The sequence below is a fragment of the Mustela lutreola genome, chromosome 17 (genome assembly GCF_030435805.1).
Source record: "Mustela lutreola isolate mMusLut2 chromosome 17, mMusLut2.pri, whole genome shotgun sequence".
Lineage (NCBI taxonomy): Eukaryota > Metazoa > Chordata > Mammalia > Carnivora > Mustelidae > Mustela > Mustela lutreola.
In genome coordinates this window covers 34,369,432-34,392,958 of record NC_081306.1, presented here as the reverse complement: position 1 = coordinate 34,392,958, position 23,527 = coordinate 34,369,432, and the positions used below count along the sequence as shown (strand labels likewise).

The window sequence follows — 23,527 nt, the reverse complement described above, 5'->3', positions numbered from 1 at the left end:
CCACCTCACCCACGCTGAGCACACGGCAAGGACGGAAGCAGAACTTGAGTACAATCTAAAGTATGGGTTATACTCTTCTTCCAAAAATATTTTATACAAGTACAATCTTAGTTTAAGAAAATTCTCTTCTTTCCAGTCAGAATTTACTGTGTAACTCTGGACCAGTCCCCTCCCCCAGCACACTTTTCCTCTTCATCTAAGGACAGCCATTTATGAAAAACCTGAACGTCAGAAGACAATGATATCCAAGTCCATCCACCTCTGTCCAAGCCCCAAAACAGATGTGACTCCGGCCACTCTAGACAAACACGGAACTCGGTAGGTGAGTGAGCTGACAGGATGCAGCCCAGCTCACGGGCTCTGAAGGCCCCAGCCTGCGACACTGCGGCTGTCTGACGGGGGCCCAGGATTCCAACACAGAACCTGGAATGCCTTGGCCATCAAAAGAGTGTTCTAAACCCTGTCAGTGTGATTAGAAGGGCCTAGAAGAAGCAAATACAGGAGTGTTACAACAGCAGACAACTGGGAACAGTCCACCAGCAGGGGAACAGTTAAATGAACCAGGCTACATCTGCCTAAATTCTGTAACATGATCATGAGAGATCTGTACATACTGTTAAACAGAAAAGGAAAAGACGCTAGTATCATTCTATTTATGTTACAACAAACTATAAAACAGAAGCACACGGGACATTTACTCAGTGGATCGCGTGCCACGCTGATCTCCAGGTCGTGAGTTCAAGCCCCACGCTGGGCCTAGAGCCTTCTTAAAACAAAAAACAAAAAAAGAGAGGGACCCCCTGGGTGGCTCAGTCAGCTGGACAACTGCCTCTGACTCAGGTCGTGTCTGGTCCAGGGATCCAGTCCTGCCTCGCACTCCTTGCTCGGCGGGGAATCTGCCTCTCCCTCTCCCTCTGCTCCTCCCCCAACTCATGAATACACACACACTTTCTCTCCCAAATAAATAAAAATCTTTAAAAAAAAAAAAATGGTCTATCCCCTTAAAAAAACCAGAAGCCCACATTCGTATACACACACAGGTAAGGGAAAGGCACAGAAGAGAGCAGGAAGGCGCCTTCAAACTGCTCACAGTGGTTACCTCTGGAGCAGAAAGCAGATGGGGCCTCAGGCCCTTTTAGTCTGAGGTGGGCACACTGAATTCCAAAGCAGGAGGGCTCGGAGGGAGGGAGGGAAGGAGGGAACAGCCAGCCATTCCAGGTTCTGAGTCTGGACACACCTGTGGGGCCCCTTTCCCCGGAGACAGAGCTAACACAGGCCACTTGGTCTGGGTCTCCGTGCTTACATGGTGCCTTCTGGATGCACGCCAGGGCTGCGGTCCCAGGGCCACACCAGCCAGGAGTGCCCTTCTACCCTAGGCTGGGATCCCAACCATTATTCCTACAAGGTTCTTGCAGGCAGATGGGCCCAGAGCTGGGCAGAAAGGTGCAAACATCTGCAGGAGATGTGAGCCACCAGGCACCCAGACCAGCCAGCCCCTCAGCCAGTGTCATGTCACAGTCCATTATTATAACTAGTATATACGACGAGTACAGAGACCCCGGAGATAATGACACACCTAATCCCTCAGAGCAGAGTGGAGTTTGGGTCCCTTATCAATGAAATGTTCTTTTAGAAATGTCAGTTATTTAGATGCACTTCTAATTAAAAGACTAGAGAACAATGTACCACAGACTGAAGCCACGAGCTGTAAAGGCCGGCCAGTGCCGCGCGGCTGGTGGTGCCAACCCCCTCCAGAGCTGCAACATCATCACAGAGCAGCTCGGCCGCTGGGCAGGGGGACAGCGCAGAGCAAGTCCCATATAGGAATCTGCCCCAACCCCCATGGGTCCCAGTTCTTCTCTATGTGAGCCCTGCGGCCGCCCCTGAGCCAACCATCCATCACCCGCCCTTTGGGATCTTTTGCTACAAGGGTCCTTCAGCCTCACTGGGGTTCTGCCTGGGGATTATTGCCACAGCCCACTGGCCTCTTGGTCCCAGCAGTGGGGACCCCGGGACCAACCCAGCTGTGCCCCTATACCAACCACAGCAGTGCGCTCCTGCCTCACCGCACCTCTACTGTAGGGTGCAGAAGGGCTTGCCCCTCCTCCTCTCCAGGAAATCAGGCCCCTCTCAGGCAAGCGTATGGAATGACTCCCATTCCTGTGGCCTCTGTCTGGTGTCTCTTCCCTCCCCTGCAACCTCTGTGTGGCCCCCAACCATCAGCATGTAGACACCCTCCCATCTGTGCCCATGGTGCCAGAAAAAACAAACGTCAACAGGGCCGGCCCTTTCTCCTTCTCTAACCAGCCACACTGGCTAAAACGTTGTCTACACTCACTCGACGTGTTTCATTCCAACTCCTGCCCCCGCTGCTGTGTTCAGGTTGTGTCTGCGCAAACTCCCATGGAGCTGCATTCCCAGGTATAGCCCTGTCCTCGGGACCCTCCTCGACACACTCTGGCCTCATGGCATCTGTGGCAGAGACCGTGGTAGCACAGGGTGGTAGTCAGACCACTGCCTCCAGTGTGGGCTGCCACCTGAGCGGGGTCTCCTTGTCTCTGCAGGGGCCGGGGGGCGGGCCTCTGAGAACCTCGGCCTCCTGCTCAAGTCAGTGTCCCCACAACTGCATCCCCATCGTGTGTGGAGCTGGGGGCTCCTCAGGGACACCAAACCAGATGCCAGGCCTCCCCTGCTAGGAAGGAAGGGTGTCGTCCTGCCAACGCACACACAAGCCCCGCACTGATCGAACCTCTGTGTCTAACCACCAGCTCACAGGAACACCCAGAGGAGAACTTCAGAGGCAAACACTTAGGGAAAATGCAAAATCCTGCTGATTTAAAACAAAGATGAAGATCTGAGAAACTGAGCAGTGACTCTCCGGTGTGTTACAGAGGTACCAGGGGTTGTTTTAAATTATTAGGAGCTGGGGCGCCTGGGGGGCTCAGTCAGTGAAGCGTCTGCCTTCAGCTCAGGTCATGGTCTCAGGGTCCTGAGATTAAGCCCCACATGGGGCTCTCTGCTATCTGGGGAGCCTGCTTCTCCCTCTGCCCCTCCACTTGCTTGTGTTCCCTCTCTCTGTCAAATAAATAAAATCTTTCTTTTTTTAAGGTTTTATTTATTTATTTGACAGGGAGAGAGATCACAAGTAGGCAGAGAGGCAGGCAGAGAGAGAGGGGAGGAAGCAGGCTCCCTGCTGAGCAGAGAGCCTGATGCGGGGCTCGATCCCAGGACCCTGGGACCATGACCTGAGCCTAAGGCAGAGGCTTTAACCCACTGAGCCACCCAGGCGCCCCCAAATAAGTAAAATCTCTTAAAAAATAAATAAAAATTTAAAAACTACTAGGAGCTTTTGGTGTGATATTAGTATTCTGGCTAACTTTTTCAAGTATCATCTTTTAGAGATGTGCTTTGCAACACCCCACTGGAGAGGGAGGGAGGAGCCTAGTGCCAGAAGCATGGAAACTGGGGGGAAGAAAGAAGGGCTTATTCCTGCCCCCCAGACTTTTACACTAATGGCAATCTCCATGGTAGAAAAATATTTTAATTAAGTAACTGGAACGCCCAGGATGCTGGCGGATCCTCCATGCGCACAACGGAGACCACAATGAAGACATGCTGGACAGCTGTCGGCCAGGGATGCAGAGTCCCCAGCACTGAGGGGAAGGACCCACCAAGGCGGCCAGGTGGCTGGGGACTGTGGGGACCCCCAGTTTCCAGCAGAACTGGGTGATGGGGAGGTTTCAAAGGGAATACAGAGGTGCAAGTGGAAAGACAAGAGGCGAAAGTCATGCGTGTGAGCCTCAGCCTTGTGCTCCGCCTCCCCCACCCGGCTGCCCCCTCACCATTTGACCCCCTCACCCCAGCAACCGGGGCACAGCCCTACACGCCACACCAATGCCCAGATCAGAGACTGCCACCCATCCTCTTGCCTACAACCCCGCCCCCACCCCCAGTCCTACAAAGTCTCCTGCTGAGGGCTCTGCTCTCCCCACCCTCCCTTCCCCCATCTGCACCCTGGGGCCCACACAGGGACCTGCCCCTCCCACAGCCCCCGGCTCTGAACACCCTTGCTCTGCCCAGCACTCCCCAGTGACCTGGTCTCTGAGCAGCTCCCGTCCCCTAACCCGCTACCCACCTTGCCGGCCTTGGCACCCTTCTGAGCCCAAGCCTGGTCATACCACTCCTGGCTTCAAACCTCTCCCTGGGTCCCACTGCCCTCAGACACAGTCCAAGCTCACAGCCCAGCATAGGAACCACACCTCCGCTTACTTCTCCTCTGCTTCCATGGCCCCCACCCACATGTCTACCTGAAGGGGGGTGGTGGGAGGGATGGTGGTAGTGCTGAAACTCACAGGGCCATGTCCCCAAGGGGAGACCTACACACGTGCATTTCTAAAAACCTGTATTTAAAACAGGTTCTAAAGACTAAAAATAAGTTGCCAGGAGTAATTATTTTTACACTCTACAATACAGAGTAAGGAATAGTTTTACTTGAGTCAGCCCACTCCCTTTGTTCTAAAATATTTCAGGACTCTTGACAAAAACAGTCAAAGGTGACATAATCTAAAACTGTGAACTAAACACTTCAATTATCAAATATGAAGTTTGACTAACACAGTTAAAAAGTACCTTTGCTAGAGACGCCTGGGTGGCTCAGTGGATTAAGCCGCTGCCTTCAGCTCAGGTCATGATCTCAGTGTCCTGGGATCGAGCCCTGCATCGGGCTCTTTGCTCAGAGGGAGCCTGCTTCTCTCTCTCTCTCTCTCTCTCTCAATCTGCCTGACTCTCCGCCTACTTGTGATCTCTCTCTCTGTTAAATAAATAAATAAAAATCTTAAAAAAAAAAAAAAAAGTACCTTTGCTAAAATACCTTCCAGTTTTCTTACAGTTTCTACTCTAGTTTTATCCTTTAGAAGATTAGCCACTGGAAAACTTCACAAAGGCATTTTCCTCGTGTGCCTTGGAGGCCCCCGCCCAATGCTGTGCTGCCTGGCACTAGGCCAAGCTGCACAGGGCTTCAGCCTCGTTTCCGTGACCCCTCCCACCCTGTGAACTAGCCAGGCCTCCCAGACCTCAGTATCAGGTTAGGAACAGCACAGAATGCGGAGCTGCAGGAACTCCTGAGACCTGGGGCTTCATTTTTTAAATAGATTTTATTTATTTATTTATTTGTCAGAGAGAAAGAGAGAGAGCACACAAGCAGGCAGAGACAGAGAGAGAAGCAGGCTCCCTGCCGAGCAAGGACCCTGATGCGGGACCTGACCCCAGGACCCTGGGATCATGACCTGAGCCAAGGCAGCGGCTTAACCCACTGAGCCACCCAGGCGTCCCGACAATTCTGTTCTGATACCTCCTCCTCTCAAAGGCAAATCACTTTCCAGGTTATTTCTGTTAATTTCAAATATCCCGCCATTAATACCAGTCGCAAAACCCTACCCATAACCACAAAGACTTACCCGGGAGACCACAGCCACTTGGGTGGGGTCTACAACAGGACATGGGCAATGACTCACCCTGAGTCACCAGAACGTTTAGTTTTCAAAACAACCTCACCATCTCCATGGTGGTTTAGCAGTCTCCTAAAGCCGCAGTACCATAGGAACTTAGCAGTTATTTTCCCTTTCAAAAGACAGCATTTGGCTGCAAGTGGCAAGAAGCTCCCGTGGAGGGGATGGCCCTCCCTGGCTTTTATGAGCGGACAGGTGACAGGTGACAGGTGACAGAGGACGAGGACGGATGCAAGCGCGCTCACCTGAGGGCATAGGTGTAGCCAGTGTTCTCGGGCACGCACTGAGGAGGGGTGTACATGTGAAGCCGAGAAAAATCCATGGTCACGGCCTCAAGTCATACTGCAGAAGTGGGGAAAAAGCAATGCAGGGTGTTAACAGGGTAGAAACACACAGACAAGTCTGTCTGTTGCAGCCAACCCAGGGCACACACTTGGGGACCCAAACATCACCACCACAGTTTGAGTGAGACACACTAACAGTCGTTGCTTTTATTGGTTAAGCAAAGGAGACAAAATTTTCTCATAGTTAGAAGTCCTTCTGTTTAGTTCCCTAGAATGACAAATCCCTAGACTACTCACTCATAATTATGACAATTGGGGCACTTTCCAAAAACCAGGGAGTGATTCAGACCCTTTTTAAAATATCTTTTTAAATTCCTAAAGCCATCAAAATGTTCTCATTCTCCAGCACTAAGTTTTCATTGTTTTTTGTTTTTTTTAAGATTTTATTTATTTATTTGACAGACAGAGATCACAAGTAGGCAGAGAGGCAGGCAGAGAGAGAGGAGGAAGCAGGCTCCCTGCTGAGCGGACAGCCTGATGCCAGGCTCAATCCCAAGACCCTGAGATCATGACCTGAGCCGAAGGCAGAGGCTTAACCCTCTGAGCCACCCAGGCACCCTAGTTTTCATTGTTATTAAATAAAATAGAACGGCCTCCTAATCCACGGTCAAGCACTCATTCTAGATGCTGTTTGCCCATGCACCGCCGAACAAGAAGACTGCAGGCTGAATGACACATGAGCTGAAGGCATGGCTTACACTTTTATTTTTCCCCCAAAGAACACTGATTATCTTTTAATTAAAAAGGTTTGGGGCGCTGCTTGGGTGGCTCAGTCCAATCGATCTCAGGGTTTTGAGCTCAAGCCACATTTGGCATAAAGACTACTTAAAATTTAATCTTAAAAAAAAAATTTTTTTTTAGGTCACCTGGGTGGCCCAGTTGGTTAACCGTCTGACTCTTCATTTTGGCTCAGGTTGTGAGATTGAGCCCCTAAGTCAGGCTCCCTCCTCAGAGTGAGGAGTCTGCCTGGGATTCCATTCTCCCTCTCCCCAACCCCCCCCCCCCAAAGTGCACATGCACTCTCTCTAAAAATAAATAAATTATTTTAAAAAGGGAAAGAAAGGTTTGGGGGCGCCTGGTGGCTCAGTCATGAAGCCTCTGCCTTCAGCTCAGGTCATGATCCCAGGATCCTGGGACTGAGCTTGCATCGGGCTCTCTGGTAGGCGGGGAGCTTGCTTCTTGCTTTCCCACTCCCCCTGCCTGTGTTCCCTCTCTCACTCTGTCTCTTTCAAATAAATAAATAAAATCTTAAATAAATAAATAAACAAACAAAAAATGGTTTGCTGTGCCCAGGAGGCTCAGTCAATTAAGTGTCCAACTCTTTATACCAGCTCAGGTCTTGATCTCACATAAGTTTCAGCCCTATGTTGGGTTCCACGCTGGGTGTGGAGCCTACTTAAAAAAAAAAAAAAATTTTTAATTAAAAAAAAAAAGTTTTGTTTTCAGATTGTCATCTAAATTTCTTTGGAATGACTCAAACTTTCCTCTGGCTAAAAATATTCTCTCTCACACAGTCTCTCACGTGCACACACACATACACGCACACACACCAAATTAAAAATAAGCAGGGGCATCTGGGTGGCTCAGTCCATTAAGCTTCTGCCTTTGGCTCAGGTTATGATCCCAGGGTCCTGGGATTGAGTTCCACATCGGACTCCCTGTTCAGTGGGGAGTCTGCTTCTCCCTCTTTCCCTCCTCCTCACTCGTGCTTTCTCTCTCTCAAATAAATAAAATCTCTTTAAAAAAAAAAATTTAAAAACACACGGTAGTGAAATGGTTCATAACCTATTACTGAAAAATCTACGGAATAAAAATTAAAAATAAAAACCAGCATGGGGGCGCCTGGGTGGCTCAGTGGGTTGGGCCGCTGCCTTCGGCTCAGGTCATGATCTCAGGGTCCTGGGATCAAGTCCCGCATCGGGCTCTCTGCTCAGCGGGGAGCCTGCTTTCTCCTCTCTCTCTGCCTGCCTCTTTGCCTATTTGTGATCTCTCTCTGTCAAATAAATAAATAAAATCTTAAAAAAAAAAAAAAAAAAACCAGCATGGACAAAAAATATTTATGTGTAAATGACTATTTTCTCGGAACTAAACCAAAAGTACTCTGATTCACACCATTTTCTTTGAAACAGTCCAAAACAATTTTTTTTAAGTGGGCTCCACGCCCAGTGCAAACCCCAACACAGGGCTTACACTGACAAGTCTGAGATCAAGACCGGAGGGGAGATGCCTGGTTGGTCAGATGCATAACTGAGCCACCTGGGGGCTCCACGGATGTTCTTTATGGAGTTAAACACAGAAATATTAACTACTAATTTCAACAAACACCACAAAACTCCTCATTTCCACTCCTCATTATTCTCAGAGACCCAGCCACTTGCCCGTGAAACATCCTTTAACATGCGCTCCTCAGCCTTCCGTGGCACTGGAGTGCACACGCCAACGTCTCCGCACCGATCAACGCACTATGGCATTACCCGTGTGCTTGCCCACCTGCTCTCCTGCCTAATCTCCCCCAGGGCCTACTCTAGCCAACGCTCAAGTCCAGACGCAGGGGCAGCAGGACAGCAGAACCAAGCGCATTCCTGCCACGTTCCCTCCCAGCAAGGCTCCCGGCACGCCTGGCTCCCTGGCACCTGGCCTCGAGGACTGACAGCACCCCCCCCACCCCCGCCCAAGCTCCACCCCAGCCGCGTCACAAAGGCTCCTGACAACTGTGGGCTGAGCACTCACTCAACAGGCAGCCATGAAAGGCCTGGGAGGGGGACACTGTAAATGCCCCATATCTATCCTCATTCTCCAGAGGTGACCATGGACTAGGTTCTTATTCCCTATTAGTTACCCACTGATTAATGGAACCCCAACTTCCCAACTTCATTCCCACTTAATATTCTCCAACACCTGCATTACCAACGTTAAACCCCAGAAAAAGCTGTCCTAATCACTAATTTCTACCAACTGTGCTATAACTGGTGTCTGACACACCCTTAGTGACCACATCCCTGAAGTTTACAGAGGTCACCATTACAAACAAACAAGGGCAGAAGCCCTAAAGCCAATACCTGAGCATTCACTTCCAAGATCAAGACCAGGACACAGAGACATTAGAGCCTGCTGCTAAGGACAGGGCGGAGTCCTTGGATCTGGGCTCCCGTCCCAGCTCCGCCCCTACTAGCAGACTGTGGAGGGGGGGCCAGCTCTCCTGACAAGGCCGCTGAGGACCCAGGAGCTCCAGCCCATGACTCAGCACAGAAAGGGAGCTCAGAGCCTGAGGAAGCCCTGTGTAAGAACTCACAGACTCATTTAAAAAGTTAACATTTATATGTTCTCACATTTTCAACCACCTGAAAGAGATTCTGGTTAGTTTCTAATGGTGTTTTCAGAAGCTAACAGGAGGTGTAAGACCAACTACAGCCCTATTTTTCAACCTGGTTCTTCCCATCAATGAGCCAGACGACAAGGCTGAACCATACCACCTCTAGCCAGGTTTCAGGTAGGCCTTACACCACAATTTAAAAGTAAATTTAATTTGGGGGCACCTGGGTGGTTCAGTTGGTTGATTGTCTGACTCCTGATCTCAGCTCGTGTCTTGATCTCAGGGTCATGAGTTCAAGCCCCGTTTGGGGTCTGGTTCTGGGCATGGAGCCTACTTTAAAAAAAAAATTCCTAAATAAATAAACTGAATTTCTTGTCACTGAAATAAATCCAACCAAAGAAGCAAGCACAGCCACTGGCTATCATGGGATCCCAGGAATGACAGAATTCCAGCAGCGACTGCATCAAAAACGTAACCAGTGAGAACCGGGAGATACAGCAGACAGTGGCAGATTCCTGGTAAAATGGGCCAGGAGAGGAGACATGGACATAATAACATGCCCAGACAGGACACCCTCCAAAGGACCAGTGCAGAAAGATACCAGACTCTAGAAGGCACACCAGGCAGTGTGGCTCTGGAGGAAAGGAGGACAGGAGGGGACAGTGGAGGGCGTGCAGAGGGGACCACGATAGGCACTCAGCAGCTGCTACAGCCCAGGCCCAGTAAACACACGCCTACCTCTTCTAAGTAGTTCTGATTTCACTCCTCGGACCACATGAAGTGCATCCAGGTACAGAGCCATATGCAGAGCCTGACCTGTGGCCCAGGGGTGTGTTCTGGCCACAGCTTAGTCCACAGGACATTAAAACCACTTCTCCCCTGGAGAAGCACTAGAGGACCAAACACCCACAAAGCAGAACTACAAAGAGGCGGGACCCAGAGTCTCCGAAGGAAGGGATGATGGGCTGCTCTCTTCCACGCTCACTGCAGCAGAGTTCCTGGATGTGACGGTGAACGGTTCTGGAATTTACCCGGTGCTTCTCTCCACTGATCCTGCTTTCTCCCATTTTCCCTCCCCCTGTCCCCTAACCCTAATACTTAAATCACTCTTCAGTTCCCTCCATGAAACGTGCGCATTAAATACAGAGAAGGAAAATGAAATAAGGTGGCAAGAAGGATGAAATGAAATCGTGTGTGCAAGGCAGTGCCTGGCACACAATGCTCAACAGTGAGCTTGAGGGACGCCTGGGTGGCTCAGTTGGTTGGACGACTGCTTTCGGCTCAGGTCATGATCCCGGAGTCCCGGGATCAAGTCCCGCATCCGCCTCCCAGCTCCACGGGGAGTCTGCTTCTCCCTCTGACCTTCTCCTCGCTCATGCTCTCTCTCACTGCCTCTCTCTCAAATAAATAAATAAAATCTTTTTTTAAAAAAGTGAGCTTGAACATCTGGTAGAACGGAGTTATACAGCTGTGCTCTCAATCCTTTCAACATTGCTTTTCTTCTGAGTGAGCAACCGCTGAGATGGAGATCTAACTCACTCCCAGGTCTAAAGGCAAAGACCATCAGCAACGTGGACAGCTCCGACCAGGAGCCCACAGGTGGGAACGTCAGCCCGGACCTGTCAGACGCATGCCAGAACTCCCAACAGCAAACGTGCAACTCGGGTTCTAGATCCACTGATAACTAAACGGGAGCACTCAGCAATTTCAAAACGCTGCTCCTAGCCTCCATGTCCATCCCCCGAACACCACAGCCTTCCTGCTGGTATCAGGGCCCTGACTCTACTGGCCCCAGCCTGAGACTCAAGGGAAAGCTGAGTTGCACTCATACAACAGTAGATAAAAAAGCAGATTGAGGGGCGTCTGGGTGGCTCAGTGGGTTAGAGCCTCTGCCTTCGGCTCAGGTCATGATCCCAGGGTCCTGGGATCGAGCCCCATGTGGGGCTCTCCGCTCAGCAGGGAGCCTGCTTGCCTTCCTCTCTCTCTCTCTCTCTGCCTCTCTGCCTACTTGTGATCTCTGTCAAATAAATAAATAAAATAAAATAAGGCAGATTGAAAATGTCTTCAATGGCATCAGAAAACCCTGGAAAGAATCTGAGGCTGACATTCTGCAAATGCATGTGCTACAGAAGAGGGGCCCTGTCCAGGTTCCACTGTCCTCAGAGTGCTCTGCTCTGGCTGCTAGGACCTTATGAGGGGCCACTGCAGGCCCCAGGTCCAGAGCCCCAGGGCAGGACTTTCCCTGCCTGGGCAGTCTGGGCAGAGTGCACAAGGGCGCCTCCTCCATCCTGGTGAAAGACAGCTTCTTTTTTTTTTTAAGATTTATTTATTTATTTGACAGTCAGAGATCTTAAGTTGGGGGAGAGGCAGGCAGAGAGGGAGAGAGAGAGAGAGAGAGGGGAGGAAGCAGGCTCCCTGCTGAGCAGAGACCCTGATGCAGGCTCAGTCCCAGGACCCTAGGATCATGACCTGACCCGAAGGGAGGCTTTAACCCACTGATCCACCCAAGCACCCCCAAAAGAGAGCTTCTTCAGGGCGGGCACGGAGCTGCCATGTCCAAACAAGAAAAGCACACGTTAGGGGCCACAGGGCTGAGTGCAGCATCTGCAAGTAGAAAAGATCACTCAGTGTCTCCTTGTACCTCGATCTACCTGCAGCTAAGAGAACATGCAGGCTGGCAAGCACAGGAGGAGTAGAGGGCCTCTGTTCAGGCTGAACTTCAGTTACAAACCTGAGGACTTAAGAACCTTTACAAATATGCAATTCTTAGTAGGGTTCTAAAATCAGAATTTAAAAAAACGTTTAGGGGACGCCTGGGTGGCTCAGTTGGTTAAGCAGCTGCCTTCGGCTCAGGTCATGATCCCAGCGTCCTGGGATCGAGTCCCACATCGGGCTCCTTGCTCAGCGGGGAGCCTGCTTCTCCCTCTGCCTCTGCCTGCCATTCTGTCTGCCTGTTCTCGCTCTCTCCCCTTCTCTCTCTCTGATAAATAAATAAAATCTTTAAAAAAAAAAAAAAGATTTAAAAAAAAAAAAAATAAAAAAAAAAAAATAAATAAAAAAACGTTTAGCGGGGCGCCTGCGAGGTTCAGTGGGTTAAAGCCTCTGCCTTCAGCTCAGATCATGATCCCAGGGTCCTGGGATCGAGCCCCACATCGGGCTCTCTGCTCAGCAGGGAGCCTGCTTCCTCCTCTCTCTCTCTGCCTGCTTCTCTGCCTACTTCTGATCTCTGTCAAATAAATAATAATCTTTAAAAAAAAAATGGTTAGGGACACTTGGTGGCTCAGTCGGTGGCACATCTGCCTTCAGCTCAGGTCATAAACCCGGGGTCCTGGGATCGAGTCCCACATCCGGCTCCCTGCTTAGCTGAGAATCTCACTCTGCCGGCTGCTCTCCCTGCTTGTACTCTCTCTCTCTCTGGCAAATGAAAAAAATAAAACCTTTAAAAAAAGTAAAAATTTTAAAAGTTTACAGAAAGTTATAAAATCAGAGTTAAGATTCTTTTTTTAAAGTAGGTTCCCCAATGAGGGGCTCAAGCTGGCGACCCTGAGATCAAGAGTCAGAGGCTGGGCGCCTGGGTGGCTCAGTGGGTTAGGCCGCTGCCTTCGGCTCAGGTCATGATCTCAGGGTCCTGGGATCGAGTCCCGCATCGGGCTCTCTGCTCGGCAGGGAGCCTGCTTCCTCCTCTCTCTCTCTGCCTGCCTCTCTGCCTACTTGTAATCTCTCTGTGTCAAATAAATAAATAAATAAATCTTTAAAAAAAAAAAAAAAAGAGTCAGAGGCTTAACCCACAGAGCCAGCCAGGCACCCCAGCGAGGTTTCTCCTTCAATGCCCCTTGAGTACATACTGCTACACTGTCATCATACGGTAGAGACAAAAATATAAAGCTGTTTGGTTCTTGAATATTTTAACCAAGAATGAATTTTAGTGCTGTGGGCACATACAATTTGAATTTTTTCTATTTAGAATGTCTGTACTAATCTAGTTAACAATCTAGAAAATGTGCCTGAAAAATCTCAAAACTTACAAGTGTCACACAAGGGTTAAAAACAGAGCTTTGACTGGGTGGCTCAGTGGGTAAAGCTGCTGCCTTCGGCTCAGGTCATGATCTCAGGGTCCTGGGATCGAGTCCCGCATCGAGCCCCACATCGGGCTCTCTGCTCAGCAGGGAGCCTGCTTCCTCCTCTCTCTCTCTCTGCCTGCCTCTCTGCCTACTTGTGATCTCTCTCTCTCTCTCTGTCAAATAAATAAATAAATAAATAATCTTTTAAAAAAAAAAAAAAAAAAACAGAGCTTTGAGGAAATGGCAAAGCCAAAGACACAGAAAAAACTAACATCTCTGAAATAATATTAGCACACAATATTTTCTTAGGAAATGCTATCTGTTCTTAAGAAACACTGGAAAAAGGAACCTCCTTTTTACCCCTGGAGGCCCCAAGTAGCATTCCCTAGTCAACAATACATTTTTTTATTTTTTAGTGACATTATCTGTTTATTTGACCGAGAGAGACACAGTGAGAGAGGGAAACCAAGCAGGGGGAGTGGGAGAGGGCGAAGCAGGCTCCCCGCCGAGCAGGGAGTCAATGTGGGGCTCAATCCCAGGACCCTGGGATCCTGACCTGAGCCAAAGGCAGATGCATCACCGACTGATGCCCCAGGCACCCCGACAGTTTTATTTTATTGAACAGTGCACAAAGCACTGGGTTTACAGAGATGGGTAGGTGACAAATCAAACTTTCAGCTGATTTGGACACTGACAAAGTGGCTAAAACAGAATGAGCCCAGGCAGAAGAGGCCAGTGCCACCTCATGATCCGAAATCCTCACAGAGGACCTGCTGCGGGTCCCCCTGAGGCCAACGTCAGAACCTGTGGCTCTTGCCCATAACCCGTCCTCGGGGACAGAAGCCATCAAAGGGGACAGCGATAGCCAGAACGTTCCCCCAGCACTTGGCACAGCTCCAGACACGCCATCTGCCACGGTGCCGTCCCTCTGGGACACTGGGCGCGGCTAGCACGGGGTTCCTATGGTCCCACAGGACTCAGCGTGACCGGCCAGCAGTGGGTGCTCAAAAGACCTTCCAGAGAGGTCCCAGGGCCGAGTGCACCCGCAGCAGAAGCGACATTCTATCACCCGGGGCCGATCCTTATCACCCAGAGGGCGGCTGCCCTGGCTGTTTCCTTTGTCCTCCTCTGCAAAGAGGGTTACTTTTCAAAGTAAAATGCCAAGGTGGCCCTTTAAAACTTAGAACTAATTTTTTTTCCTTTCAAGACTGTATATAAGGTCAAGGTGGTCCACACAGGGCGTAGCATTAGCTACAACTCATCTGCTGCGGACGACACGAGGGCTCATCCTGCCACGTGCCCCCCCTCGGTGCCCACCACCCTAGAACCACATCTTAATGTAACTGTCCCACTCAACAGGAATCCTGTTAAACCTAAATACTGTAGAGACTAACAAAGACATCAGTTATCTTTGTCTACATAACCAAAAAAATCTTAATTTGGTCTAAGTAAGACCATAAAAAAGATAATAATTTGGGTTAGAAATGAGTGTTTTCCAAATGTCATGCTCAATGTAATTACTTCTACCATAAAAAATAGAAAACTGGTGTTCATCTGTTTTTATCTTAAGCAGTAAAACAATGTTTACAAAAAGCTGTGATTTACACTAAGTGAGGACCCTAAAAATGAACTGAGTAAAACAGTGAATTGGACACAAATGACTAAAACAAAAATACTTGAAAGCTTCACAGAACGCTCCATGTTTTATGTATACACACACATACACGAATATGTTTTTAAACTTCAAGGAAAACACCACTAAATTTCGTGGTAAATTATACAGACTGAGACTTCTACTCCTCACTTACCCCTCCTGTACTGTTCAACATTTTTTTAAAAGAGCAGGTATTAGCCTTATAATTTCAACAACTAATCCAGTAACTATTATCTTCTGCAAACAGTTTCTTTGTTCTCCATCCGTGAAGAGGTATGGGCAGGCAGACCCACGGGTTCCATTCGGGCTCTGTCGCCCAGCTAGGAGAACCCGGAACAGAAGGGAAGGACAAGGTCCTCACACCTCCGGGCGCCGTCGACAGGAGTCTCCACAGCGCCCAAGCCCAGAGTGTTACTGGAGGGTCAGCCAGGGAGTACCCAACCTGCTCGGTGCTGCCTGGCACAGAATAAAAATACTCAAAGTCAGTTATTAGCAGCAAGTCTGTGCTGAAAAACAGTGTCCAGCCAAGGCCGGGTGTTTCTTTCCTTTTTTGGGAAATGATGAGTCAACAGCAGGAGAGGTAGGCCGATGGGCTTGTTTACATAAGAGAACAGCTCTGAGTTTTAGGAAAGATAATTACTCCTAACAGAAAACAGTTATCACATGCTTACCTCTCCTGATCAAAAGTGCCCCAGATCTTTTTAATAAAAAACCCACTGCCTGATAGTGGTATTATCCTAGTATTTCAGCAGAAGCCCAAAGTCAAATTATTTATTCTGTCCATGTGAACATAAAGGTCTTCGTTCTGAGAGTCCAGAAAGCATGACCACAGGGTTGCATAGTGTCTGCTTCAACCCGGAACGCACTCCATCTCCTCACAAGCGGCAGTCACAGGGGCTGCCCACGACGCCATTTCCATGGCGAGATGCTGTCCCTGCGGAGGGCCATCCCACAGTAGCACTGCACAGTGAGTCTGGGGGCCTCTCCCACGGCTGACGGGGCCCCTCCTGGCCCTTGTAGGGCCGGACAGTGTGACGACTTCGACGTGGGAAGAAGAGAGGGGGTGCTGCCTTTTTCTTACTGTCTGACGGGAGGCTGACCGTACGCATCTCATCCGTGTCTGGGACACCCCTGCCTGTCACGGAAGCAGTCTCTAGTGACTCGGGCTGCACTGCCAGAGGTTCCCACCTCTCTGGCTGGCTCAGAAAGGCTCCCTCCAACCCAGCAACATGCCAACAGTCTGCTATGGATTCTACTGCTCATCTGGGTCCCTCATCCGTCCCTGAGTCCTTCGCGTACAGCGAGGTAAGCATCAGGAGTGCACGCTGAGCACGTCTGCTGGGATCATCCACAGCACCCATCAGTCTGGCCCTCCCCTCCCAGGGGGTCACCCCCTCTGCCTTCCGGCTCCCCCTGCTGCTCCATCTCCTGCCAGCTTCCAGCAAGCACTGACTAGCTCCTGCCCTCCAGCCTTGCCCCCTCTAGCTAGAATACTGCCAGGAGGGGCTGTCTACAATCAGAGGGACCACCTCACCGCCTTCGCATCCCACCGTGGCTCCCTAGCACCCACAGACAGGGCCCAAGAGGCGGCCTGCACCAAACCCTCCATCCAGACGTCCCACTTATCCTCTCCATCTCCCAGCAATCCACAGGGCAGCTTCACTGAGGCCCTGGACCCAGACAACCCTCTTCTTCTGACCCCAGGTACACAGTTCCTCTGCTCCCTCCTTGGCTGGGAGGCCATCCTGATTCCCCACCCTCATCCCTCGGTCTCTTTCCACCCCACTTGCTCCTGGCTATCTTCTGCTCAGCCTCAGAATTCAGCTGAGAGTCCACGTGCAGGGAGCGCTCCTGGAGCCCCCACCCCGCATCCAAGTCAGACGCTCGCTTTAGTGCTCCCTCCAGCACTCATCACTCCACGGAGACTGTAATCACCACTTACTAACAAGTCTTCCTCTCTGAGGAGACCTTGCACTCTGGGCGCGGCCCCCGAACATCACTTCAACAGATCAACACCGTGTAGGCGCCTGCAGAGCGGGGAGAACTCACTGCTATGTGGGTTCCTCGCTTTGCCTATCACCCGAAAATCCAGCCTCTGCTGCTCATGTGACCACACCTGGCAAAACCGTGCCGAGAGCGATACAAACGTGAGATAAGCAGGAAGGGTCGTGCACACCTGGGCCCCCTTATTCTATCTCCTAACAGACTCAAAGTGCTTCTCACTTGTGCTCATCAGATCAGAACAGCTGTGTCTTATTCCTCCTATAACTGGGAATGCGAATTAGAAACAGCAATCACAGGCTCTTATTTGAACTGCAAACGCTTAATCCACACGAGTTCTCAATAACCCTTCTCGTGCTGTCCCCACAAACATGAAGCAGTAGGCTCAAAATCGGTGTCTTCTGGTCCTGAAAAGCTCTGCAGCATAGGTAGCAAGTGAAGAACTCATCAAGTTGATCTGTTTTCCATATTCTAGATGTAGCTCACATCATCCAATAATACTGCCAACGACTGGAAAACAAACCAACCAGGCAAAGCACACCTTTGTTTTCAAGCTACACGCGTCCCCAGGGGAAGTGGCTCCTTCCCCATCGGGAGCCACTCACCTATGCTTCACCGCTCTCCATATGCATCAAGGACCTGCACTCCTATTATGCACAAAGATCAAGAAGTGTGCCTTGCACAGCTCTTATCTCCTAAACTAAAACGTGCAACCCAGGACCACTCGCTGAGTGCACCTGTGATTAAATGGTCACCCTTTCATCGACAGATAACAAGCATGGTTAGTTACAGATGTGATTCAAACTGCAGAACTGCCTAACAAATGACCCAAGTCACTTAACGAAATAGAACCAACAAAACACAGCATAAGCAGCAGGGCCATGTTCTGTATTCCCATCTGCCAATCCTGCTCATTTTGACCCAGTGCAAGCAAACGGTTTCAAAAGCACATCCTAGGTTCAGTCTCCTCTACCCGAAATCAAGAAGGGTCAGCAAGCCAAAACAGCCATGAGTTCCAAATCTGGGAATAGAGGGAGCAAGAAAGGAGGAACACGGTTACCCCAGTGAACAAGATGGGGCTGCAGCTTGGCTCCCACAGCACTCCTGCTGGGACACCACCACTGTCTGGTTCCCATGTGCCCTGGAGCCTACATGTGAGCATAACCTTCCACCAGGTGCTCAGGCCGACCACCCCTGCATCTCAGTGGGTCTCATAGGTGCCATGACTCCCCGCACTCTTGCCTCACCTCAAAATATTCAGGTGGGAGCAGGAGATGCAGGGCTAAAAGATGGTTCCCTCCCATGTCTCTTCTACCAAAAACTGTTGCCTGGCGTTTGTAATTGTGAGCAAATTCAAATTGGCTCTACTTTCAGAATCTGGAGATCATCCGATCATCATAAATTCAGAACCAGGAACCAATGGCTATGAGCAGACACTCCATCAAACGCCAGTGTTCCCTGAAAATAGGTCACCCAGTAATTTCCAGTTGAAAATGGTACAATGAACAAAGATGGTAGCTCCCACTCTCTTCTGATACGCCTCCTAAAATGAGATTGTTTCCTAAAGGCACACAGCCACAGATCAAAACAAAACCAAGAAAAGACAACAGCAAGAAACCTGGAAGGTAGAATGCAAATTAACGAAAACACACCTAAGCCAGAAAAAGCTGAGTCACAAGCTTGCAAAGAGAAGCACTGAGAAATGGTCCAACTGTCATCATGGAACCCCCGAAAGGTTACAATAGTGGCACCTGACTCCATCTGGACGGGAGGGTGGAGACTGGAACCGAAATACAGCAGGAATTGAACACTGAAAGTCCATTTAAACGCAGTTAGGCAAAACCCATGATCACACCTCAATCAATGCAGAAAAGCACTTGGCAAAATCCAACACCCTTTCATTATAAAATATTCAACCAAGTAGGAGTAGAAGGTAACTTCCCCAAGCCAATAAAGGGCATTCACTGACACCCACAGCTCACATCATCCTCTGTGGGAAAGGACGCACAGCTTCCCCCTAAGATCAAGAACAAAACAAGAATGCCTACTTCCAGCACTGCTATTCAACATGGCACTGGAGTTCCAGCGGGAGCCATTAGGCTCCAATTGGAAAGGAAGCAGTAAAGCTATCTCTACTCACAGATGACATATCTCATATATAGAAATAAAGGATTCACAAACAAAAAAAAAACTATAAAAGCTAACAAATTCAGCAGAGATGCAAGTTACAAGATCAACACCCCAAAATCAGTTGTATTTCTATAAAATAGCCATGAACAATCTGGAAATGAAATTAAACAATTCCTCTTACCACAGCATCCCAAAGAAAAACAAACTTAAAGAGTAAATTTAACCGAGAAAGAACAAGGCTCGTACACTGAAAATTACAAAACACTGCTGAAAGAAATTAAAGAAAAATACATGGAAAGACTTCCCTTGTTCATAGACCAGAAGACTTAATATTTTGAAACATGGCAGTAGAAGATTACTAAGAGATCTCCAGATTCAATGCAACCTCTATGAAAGTTCCAATGGCCTTCTTTGCAAACACGATAAAGTTAATCTTTAAATTCATATGGAGGGGGGCCTGGGTGGGACTCAGTTGGTTAAGCATCTGCCTTCAGCTTGGGTCGTGATCTCCAGGCCCTGGGATCTAGCCCCAAATTCAGGCTTCCTGTTCAGCAGGGAGTCTGTTAGCTCCCTTTCCATCTGCCAATCCCACCAGCTCTTGAATAAATAAATAAAATCTTAATGAGAAAAGAAAAGAAAGCCAAAACAAAGCAAAGAAGATAGTGAATGCAAGAGAGCATATAGAGAAACTAGAACCTTGTATGCAGCGGGTGGGACTGTAAAGTGATGCAGCCACTGCGGAAAACAGTCGGGCAGTTCCTCTACACATTAAATTAGAACTACCATATGATCCAGCAACCCCACTCCTAGATACATACCCAAAAAACGGGAAAACATGTACTCCAACAAAAACCTGTACACAAATGGTCATAGCAGCACTACTCATTAATAGGCAAAAAGTAGAAATGACTCAAATGTCCACTAACCAATAAACGGATTAAAAAAAACTGTGGTATATTCATGCAGTATTCTTCAGCCAAAAAAAGAAATGCAGCTCTGATACGTTACAACATGAATAAACCTTGAAAACATTATGCTAAGTAAAAGAAGCCAGACACGGAAGGCCACATACTGTAGGAATCCACGTCTATAAAACAACCCAGAGCAGGAAAACTCATAGACAGACAGGAGGTTAGTGGGGCCAGAGGCTGGCAGCAACGGGGAAGTGCCTGCTGACGGGTATGGGGTTTCCACTAACGGGCGAAACAGACCATTCTGGAACTAGACCGTGATGAGGGCTGGCTCCTCCTGACCCATCAAAGGGGCAAATTTTATGTTGTGTATTGCACCAGTCACACAACAGCAGTGGTTAGCTGGGGGGCTCAGCCAGTGAAACATCTGCCTTCAGCTCAAGTCCCAGATCCCCAGGTCCTAGACAGAGATCCACGTGGGGCTCCCTGCTCAGCAGGGAGTCTGCTTCTCTCTCCGGTTTATCTCTCAAAGGAATAAATAAAATCTTAAAGAAACAAAAAAACAAACACCAAGGGGTCTCTATAGCAGAGGATAAGGGGAATCCTGAAGCCCCAGGATGTCCTCCTAGAAAGGGAGAGGAACAGCACTTCCTTACTCACTTTTGAAGGCCACAACCACACTCTTCTACCCAACTTGGAAAACTAGGCAGGAGACTGGAAAGCCCTTGAGAGGATAAAATGCCCAATAAAGGATAAAGGTAATGCCCCTCCCTATCAGCCCAGAACTACCACAGGAGCGGGCAGGGTCCTGCTCTCCAATGTGCTCAACTAGGATCACCCAACATGTCACAGAACACAGGCCAAAGCAAGCAAAAACTGAGGTCACGGAAGAAGAGAATGAGCCACTACCGTGTCTACGAATTAAGAAACATGGCTGAGGGGCGCCTGGGTGGCTCAGTGGGTTAAAGCCTCTGCCTTCAGCTCAGGTCATGATCCCAGGGTCCTGGGATCAAGCCCCCCCTCCCATCCCTCAGTGGGGAGCTGCTCAATGGGGAGCCTGCTTCCCTCTCACTCTCTGCCTACCTCTCTGCCTACTTGTGATCTCTGTATGTCAAATAAATAAATAAATAAACAAAAATTTTAAAAAAAAGAAAGAAAGAAAGAAACATGGCTGAATTTTAGAGGAAAAAAGGAACCTCCAAAAAAGCTCTGGGAAATTTAAAATACGATGACCAAAATAAAATGCTAAATAAAAGAAAAAAAAAAAAAACTGAGGAAATCTACAAAGTGAAATGAAAAGACAAAAATGGAAAATGGGAGAGATAAAGATTTTATATTTAAAAAGTACAAACAGGGACCAAAAGGGCTAAGTCCCAAGTAAAAGCATTTCCAAAACACACAGAAAGCAAAAGTAAAACAAGAAAAGTGTCCAAGAAAACAGTGCAAGAAAATGCCCCAGAACTAACCCTCCTGAGCTTCCAGACTTAGAAAAACTACACAATGTCCCATGAAACGGAGGCGAATAAACCAAAACCCAAGTTTCCAAGCACTGCAGACCCTGGGAGTGAAAACAGTGCGCGCACCGGGGGTTGAGACCGAGCAGCACGTACTGGGGCAGCGGGCCGCCCGCACCCTGGGAAGGCAAGCCCCGCACACCGGAGTGTTCCTGTGGGCACGAATAGGTCCCCACAGGGAAGGCAGGCCCCGGGCCCCGCCCCACCCCGGGGCTGGCAAGCACTCCACACCTGCTCACTCCGGCGGGCGGAGGGTGAGGGCCCAACCAGGACCAGCGCACCAGGTGCAGAAACTCTGGGACCTGTAGGAGAGCTGCAGAGCAGGTCAAGGGGGCGAGCGCCCCACCCCGCGCTCCAGCGAGGTCAAGCACCCCGAGGCCAAGCCGGGGACCCTGGTGGGGGGTCAGGGGAGCCCAGATGACGGGGGTGGGGGTCTCCCGTGTGTTGGGGGCGCGGGGTGTTGGGGGTGACAGGGGTCAGGGGCACCCAGGTGTGCGGAAGGCTGGGGTGCCAGGTTGTGGGGGTGGTGGGGGTCGGGTGCTCCCGTGTGTTGGGTGAGTGGGGGAAGCGGGGACTCCCGGGTGCCGCGGTTGGGGAGGCGGGGGCTCCCGGGGGTCGGGGTCGGGGGTGTCGGGGGCTCCCGGGTGTCAGGGTCGGGGATGGCGGGGGTCGGGGATGGCGGGAGTCGGGGTCGGCGGGGGCTCCCCTGTGTCGGAGGCGGGGGTCGGGGGAGGCGGGGGCTCCCGGGAGTCGAATCGGGGTAAGCGGAGCTCCCGGGGGTCGGGGATGGCGGGGACTCCCGGGTGTCGGCGTCGGGGGAGGCGGGGGCTCCTGGGTGTAGGCACCCGGGGCGCCCGGGTAGGGGCGGGCGGCGACGACATAAGTCCCCGGGTGCGCAAGCGTCCCCACAGCCCCGCCGGCACCCCGCTGACGTCGGGCGGAGGAGACGCCCCCGGGACCCGCCTGCCGCAGACTCGGGCCAGGTGCGGGGACGCGCAAGGCCGAGGCGGCGGCGGCGGCCGTTGGCTGCACAGGCGGGGCCCGTGGCACAGTCCGTGCCCGCCGCCCCCGGCCCGCAGCTCCCGCCCGCTGTGAGAGACGCCCTAGCCCCATTCCTGTTCCCCCCGCCGACCTCGCTCCGGCCCCCTCACCCCTCCCACATTTCCCCTCCCCTCCCCAGGAACTCACCTGCCTCGCGCCACAGCCACCACCGATTGCGCCCCCGCTGCCGCCCCAGGCCTGATCCGCGCTACCCAGACCCGATCTCGAGAAGAGACCTTGCGGGCGCCAGCCAATCGCGGGCCGCGACTGGAGGCGGGCGGGAGCAACGCAGACTTCCACCAGTCTGGAGCGCGCCACCTGAAGCCCCTTGGCCAGTAAGAAGGCGGCCTATCTAGGAGCCTGGCCAATCGCGAGCTGAGGCCGACCGCTCAAGAGGAGAAGTGGGCGGGGCCGCGAGGCGGCGCGCCGGACCGTACGGCGGGAGGGGGCGACGTACGCTGCGGCGGCCGTACGGCAGAGGCGGGACCGCGGCCGCCGCGGGAGGGGCCGCACGGAGGCGGAGCCATTGTCTCCGCCCCGCGGGGTCCGCGCCTCCCGCCCTGAGTTGCAGTTGGGGGGCTGATGCGAGGGTGGCGCCCCGCCCGCGGTCCGCCCTTGCCCGGGACCCGGGTGGAGACTGAGGCTCCGGCGGCCGGGGGTCCCCGCGAGTCTGCGCCGGTCCGCTCGCAACCGCACGCTGCGACCTCGCTCTCTCGGAGGAGCTCGGACGCCCTTTCCCCGGGGTGGGTGTTAGGGGTGGGGACTGCTGGGGCGGGGGGCGCGGGCTGCGGTGGGTCCCGGACGCGCGCGCCACGGGGCCGACCAGATGGCCTCGCAGGTGGGGGAGGGGTTTGGCACGTTGCCCTGCGGAGGACTCCGGGAGCACGAGGGATGCTCTAGGACGGAGAAGCGCTGGAGAGCAGGGTAGGACTCCTCACGCACACGCGCAGTGCGGGGAGGAAACCTGCGGCCCGCTGTGTCCTGGAGCTGCCACCTGGGAGAAAGGCCGCACCAGGGACGGGGGACCCCTGCACGCCTACCTGGCTCCCGC

General features: G+C 51.3%; 1 protein-coding gene across 9 annotated transcripts in view; it reads right to left on the bottom strand.

Moving 5' to 3' along the window:
* SUN1 (Sad1 and UNC84 domain containing 1) overlaps positions 1–22,754 on the bottom strand; it is a 55,174-nt gene extending 32,420 nt beyond the window's left edge. For 7 of the 9 annotated variants that reach the window (XM_059155015.1, XM_059155018.1, XM_059155020.1 and 4 more), the window contains exons 1-2: positions 22,624–22,754; positions 5,753–5,849 (exon numbers count right to left, since the gene is read on the bottom strand). In XM_059155015.1, coding sequence (XP_059010998.1) covers positions 5,753–5,829 — 77 coding nt within the window. In that variant the 5' untranslated portion in view covers positions 5,830–5,849; positions 22,624–22,754. Of the gene's footprint in view, positions 1–5,752; positions 5,850–8,910; positions 8,934–22,623 lie in introns of those variants that run through there. The other 2 variants (XM_059155016.1, XM_059155023.1) reach the window with 2 other exon arrangements.
* Positions 22,755–23,527: the final 773 nt, after the last annotated feature.